At 41.9% G+C, this 6,198-nt stretch overlaps 1 protein-coding gene across 1 annotated transcript; it reads left to right on the top strand.

Moving 5' to 3' along the window:
- The first annotated feature begins 955 nt into the window (after positions 1–955).
- Positions 956–5,301, top strand: LOC148403542 (uncharacterized). Its single transcript, XM_088375878.1, has 8 exons — positions 956–1,093; positions 1,556–3,267; positions 3,360–3,424; positions 3,508–3,677; positions 3,867–4,069; positions 4,530–4,591; positions 4,685–4,833; positions 4,911–5,301. Exons 2-8 carry the CDS (start codon positions 1,573–1,575, stop codon positions 4,997–4,999), a joined length of 2,433 nt encoding a protein of 810 aa, XP_088232004.1. The 5' UTR covers positions 956–1,093; positions 1,556–1,572; the 3' UTR covers positions 5,000–5,301.
- Positions 5,302–6,198: the final 897 nt, after the last annotated feature.

Raw genomic sequence — 6,198 nt, 5'->3', positions numbered from 1 at the left:
AAAATAATGTATAAATAATATAAATGATACGTGTATATGTGCATGTGTGTCTAACATATGTAGATGAAGCTATAGTATACATACTGTAAATATGATTTTAGAACTCTATTATTATGACAACTTTTTTATAACAAGGTACAAGTGTACATACTGTAAACATGTGGGCACTCCCTGCCTTCTGCTGGTGTGCGGGCAACTTTTGTGCCATAATTCCTCACTTTAGAATTTTTATTTTGAATTTTTTATATTTTTTTTCGGGGGGTGGGGGATGATCCGCGATGTACTGAAGCCGCGATAAATGAACAGCAATGTAGCGAGGGATTACTGTATTTTTGAGAGGACGTCAACTCCAAATGACGTGCCAACGTCTAGTGACATCATGCTAGCCATCCCCATTGTACAAAAAAATGATCTAGATGTTTCCATGAAAGACAATCTGATGGAAGATAAACGATCTTCCAAAGGCTTCTTGAAAACAACCCAAAATGCCGCTGGCCCTGCCCCCATTTGACATGCTATTGGCTGAGTTTTTGCAGAGGTCACATAACACTAGTGCTGTCATTATGGGATATTTATAGCGTAGTAGTAGTCGCGTAATAATGTGTGATCTCACAAAACTGAAGACCCACAGGATATTTTGGTCATGCGTCAATGTTCACTGGGTTGCGAGAGAATTTGAAGTTAAGGAGTGTGAAGATGGCATGTGGGGGGGAGACATGTATGCAAAACACCTCATTGGGTGAGGCTTGTTTCGTTGTGTATCTTAAATACAGAACTGCACAAATTTACAAAATGTGTTAAAATCCATTTAAAATGACATCAAGCAAAATTTTAAAAAAAACCCTGATTCTTAATTTAGTGGCATTTACATTACAAGTACACGATTATTTAATGTTGTTGAAGCAATATTGTTGGAGAATGACAGAGTAGGAGTATTTTTTTCCCCGAAGGCTGTGGCTTCTCAATCTATATCTCCGCCCCATGTAGAACCCATATAAAAGGTTGCCAAGAATTTTCACCTGTGAAGAAAAGCATTGTTTTCAGAAAGATCATCATAGATTACAGCCTTTTGCTTCACTTCACAGATTCTAAGGTAGGCTCCATAATATGTACAGTCAAAATATATCCTGATTTTGTTGTGTTACTGCGATGCAAATTTCATGAAGACTATAATAATACAATTAATTGTAGTACGCAACTGCAAAAACTTTAAGATTGCTCATTATTCATTATTATATAACATTATTCGAAAGCAAAACGAAAATGAAATGAAACGAAACAAAACAAAACGGCATTATATGTACTTTTCGAAAATAAAAAAAAAAACGTTTTGTTTGTTTAATTTATTTGCATTTTATTAAACCTACAAATGTGTCAGATCATTTTGCCGGACCCTGTACAACTAATTGTAGTACGCAACCACAAAAAATAATATAGTCTTAATCTCTAAACTGTAAATTAATTTGATATGTATTTATTTTAATATACACCATTGGAGCAGATGTGTTCATATTGTCAGAACTCGATAAATACTGACCTTTTGCCATCATTTCAGGGAGTGCTTTGAAAGCAATGTCCAAAAAACTGGTCTTAATTTTGATATTGGCCTGGGTGTTTATGGCTGCCTATGGCCAAGAAACCCCGTCCAGCGATGACGAACTGTCCGGCAGCGGCAATGGAGAGTCTGGCAGCGGCGACGACGGACAGTCCGGTAGTGGCGATGAGGGGACTGTAGCCCCCACCTATGTCCCTACAACTAACGTGCCAACTATCACTCAAGAGCCGACCCCCACCCATGTCCCTACAACTAACGAGCCAACTATCACTGAAGAGGCAACCCCCACCCATCTCCCTACAACTAACGAGCCAACCATCACTCAAGAGCCAAACCCCACCCATGTCCCTACAACTATCGAGCCAACTATCACTGAAGAGTCAACCCCCACCCATCTCCCTACAACTAACGAGCCAACCATCACTCAAGAGCCAACCCCCACCCATGTCCCTGCAACTAACGAACCAACGATCACTCAAGAGCCAACCCCCACCCATGTCCCTATAACGAACGAGCCAACTATCACTCAAGAGCCAACCCCCACCCATGTCCCTACAACTAACGAGCCAACTATCACTCAAGAGCCAACCCCCACCCATGTCCCTATAACCAACGAGCCAACTATCACTCAAGAGCCAACCCCCACCCATCTCCCTACAACTAACGAGCCAACCATCACTCAAGAGCCAACCCCCACCCATGTCCCTGCAACTAACGAACCAACGATCACTCAAGAGTCAACCCCCACCCATGTCCCTATAACGAACGAGCCAACTATCACTCAAGAGCCAACCCCCACCCATGTCCCTACAACTAACGAGCCAACTATCACTCAAGAGCCAACCCCCACCCATGTCCCTATAACGAACGAGCCAATTATCACTCAAGAGCCAACCCCAACCCATTTCCCTACAACTAACGATGCAACTATCACTGAAGAGCCAACCCCCACCCATCTCCCTACAACTAACGAGCCAACCATCACTCAAGAGCCAACCCCAACCCATGTCCCTACAACTAACAAACCAACTATCACTCAAGAGCCAACCCCCACTCATGTCCCTATAACGAACAAGCCAACTATCACTCAAGAGCCAACCCCAACCCATGTCCCTACAACTAACGAGCCAACTATCACTCAAGAGCAAACCCCCATCCATGTCCCTACAACTAACGAGCCAACTATCACTCAAGAGCCAACCCCCACCCATGTCCCTACAATTAACGAGCCAACTCCCACAAAAGGGCCAACCACCACACATGTCCCTACAACTAAAGGGCCACCCATCACTCAAGAGCCAACCCCCACCCATGTCCCTACAACTACAGGGCCAACCATCACTCAAGAGCCAACACTCACCGATGTCCCTACAACTAAAGGGCCAACCATCACTCAAAAGCCAACCCCCACACATGTCCCTACAACGAAAGGGCCAACCATCACTCAAGAGCCAACCCCCAGCCATGTCCCTACAACTATAGGGCCAACCATCAATATAGGACCAACTCCTACCAACGTCCCTACAACAACTAAAGGGCCAACAATCACTCAGGGGCCTCCTGCTCCAAATCCAACAACCCCAGCAGTAGTCCCCACATCTTCACCACCGGTTGTTGTGCTGTCGGCAACTTTGGGGGAACCGTTTGTGGAAGAATTCAACGACGTCAGCAGTCCACAGTACAAAGCGCTTGAAAGCAGGGTTGTGACTGCGGTGGGTCCAGTTGTCATCCTCCCTATGCTTTTTGTCCTGGCTTTTAATTTTTTTATGGCTTCTAATTTGTCACCTTTTTTGCCATGTTACAGTATGACATCATCTACAGGAGGAGATATGGCACTTTCTTTATCCGTACCTTTGTTATTCGAATTTTGTAAGTTTGTGCACTTGTTTTGAGAATTGAGAATATATGAAGCTGTATCCAAATGAAAACATATTTTGGGTCTTTCCTTGCAGCCTTGCTGTGGTGTTGACGCGAGTGGACAACACGCAAGTGGAAGTTGGTCTGGTGTTCAGGAACACATCTACCACTCCCGCGGACGAGGACGTCGTCGCTACCTTGGAGGAAGCGCTCAGCCAGCCCAACAACACCTTCAACCTTTTCGTTGAGAGCGTTGAAGTCATTGGTGAGTTCTCCCGCCGTCAACAGCTTGGCCATGTCCGCCGTTGGGATGTTAAAACCATTTTTGTAATTTTTGTGCCATCAGTGGAAGTTTATTAGGGAGTAGCAAGAATCTTTGGTCTAGTAATTTTTGTTGTAGTAAACTTGTTGTGAGTACAAGGATGAACCAAGTGTCTCCCGATTGTTGTGCCAGACTCTCCGCAAAGAAATTTGACTACAGCAAAACCCAATGCCACTGCGGCTCCAGCTATGGCATCCACCGAGAACTCCGTGACGAGCACATCACTCACCACTCGGACTTTGAGGTTTACGTCTGTCGGCGAGGTGTTCACGAGCGACTTGCTCAATCAGTCATCTGCTGCGTTTATCAGTCGAGCAGAACTCATCAAGATGACGGTGAGGCCCTGAGATTCACAGACTAAAGCACATTCCTTAATTGTTTTGGCTTACAAAACATGATGGAGCTTACAAAAGTGTTAGGTTGGAGCAATTCTGGGGGGAAAAGCATTCACGCTAATTTAGGCGCAAGCTCAAACTGTTTCATTTTTTTGCAAATGTTGACAGTCGTCAGAATGCTTGATTCTCAGCATTTGACAAAAATAACATTGTGAGTTTTTGTTAAATGCTGAGATTCAAGTATTCACATAATTATAATTACAAAAAAAGAAGTAGTGGTAGCCCACAGAAAAGGCTTCATTTTTTGCGTTTAAACTTCATGTTAACAGTGATACGGAGCATTCCAACTCATCTTGCTGTGAAGCCACCAAAATTCAGCCTACTCATTCTAATACTTGATTCTCTGCATTCCAACTATGCGATAAACAAAGCTGATAAAATTGTGACGCTTTCTCCACAGCTAGAACCATTCTACAATGACACGTTTTCTTCATTCAACGACCTGACAGTAACGTCATTCAGGTATTATAAATAAATAAACAAATAAATAAATAAATAAATAAAATAGAGGTGTATTTCTGGCTGAGTATTTATGAGTGAGGATTTGCTTTGCAGTAATGGCTCTATTGTCAACTCCATGGACTTGAGATTCGACTCCAGCCTGGTGCCCAGCAATAATGCCATTGCTAACGTTTTGATCAACGCCGCGTCTGACATCACAGCCTTCAACGTGGACACTTCATCCATTTTCGTCGACGGCATACGTAAGCTATATAAAAAAAACAAAGTAATTTTTGCACAATTATTAGAAGCTTATTATTTTATATCTTTTTCTTAATAGTGATTTCAAGCGCAGCAAGTCATAAGACGAGCCTCATCACCGCATCTGGCATGGTGCTGTTGTCATGGCTACTGGTGGGCCAGCAGTAGCATCTTGGGCCAATTTGCCAAAATTGGTCGCCAGGGATCGCCGATTGCCATATCATTAAACTATATTTATAGGGAGGTGTATGTAAATGAAAGCTCTTGCACACTGTATGAGAACAACAGCTTTTGGATTTTCTGACTGACTAGTAAAATTAAAGCCTGTAGATACTATTTAAATGGAAGCTTTGGACACTGTGTAAGAACTGAAGTCTTTTGACATGCCAGACAAATGAAAGTTGTTATACACTGTGTACAAATTAAAGCCTTTTAAAACTATATAAAAATTAAAGCCTCTGTACAATGTATATTAATCAAAGCCTTTTAACAATGTATACTAATGAAAGAAAACTTTCTGGTCACTATATAAGACTTGAAACCTTAAGGCACTATAAGAATTTAAGCACTTAGAGATGTGATTTTGGCACTCATTCTTGTTACAACACCTTGGCTGGCCCTGAAAAGAAACCAGTAATTGAAACCTAGTGTAGTCTTTTTTTTACAAACATCAAATGAGTACTTCGATTTGCTCCAGAATGAATTACATTCCCCTTTTAATGAGTTAAGTACATGAGCTCTTCCTCACCAATAATTTTCACAAAGTCTCGTTTTGAGGTCATTTCATGCCTGGACTTTAAGAACCCGCCAAATTTCGGCCCGAATGATCTTATGTTGAGAAATAACCAATTTACGTTATTTTACATTTGAAGGAACCATTTAAGCAGATTTTGATCATCAACATTCTGACAGATTTCTTTTTGGGAAATTGTGGAAATCTGTGTTTTTTTGAGTAAATTTTAAGTTTTTAAGTGTGCTTAATAGTGCGGAAAATACGGTATTCATACTCCCCGATAACTACAAAGGGATTAATAGAGCAACACTCAGCATTTTTAAAGACTGTGATTTGATGGAAATGTTGACCCGTTGCTACCTGGACAAACTGAAATAACTTTCCATCTCCAATTAGCCAACCACAATTTCAATTTTGTCAATCGTGTAAAAAGGTGAATCAATGTGCTTTAGGTGACCATGACGTCATGCCATTGACAAAAAAAATTTTTTTAAAGGAGGAGCATGTTGACGAGCCTCTCTAATATTAGAAGCGGAAGCCCAAGTGGAATGAAACAACACTGAATGAGTCTCAAGCTGACAAGTGATGTGTGTGTGCGTGTGTTTGTGCGTGCGCGTGTGTGTGAGTGCAGTTT

This window comes from Syngnathus floridae, chromosome 1, assembly GCF_059516105.1.
Source record: "Syngnathus floridae isolate MCC-2025c chromosome 1, RoL_Sflo_1.0, whole genome shotgun sequence".
In the NCBI taxonomy this organism is placed as follows: Eukaryota; Metazoa; Chordata; class Actinopteri; order Syngnathiformes; family Syngnathidae; genus Syngnathus; species Syngnathus floridae.
The sequence above is the reverse complement of the archived record's forward strand: the minus strand, read 5'-3'. Positions and strand labels throughout refer to the sequence as shown.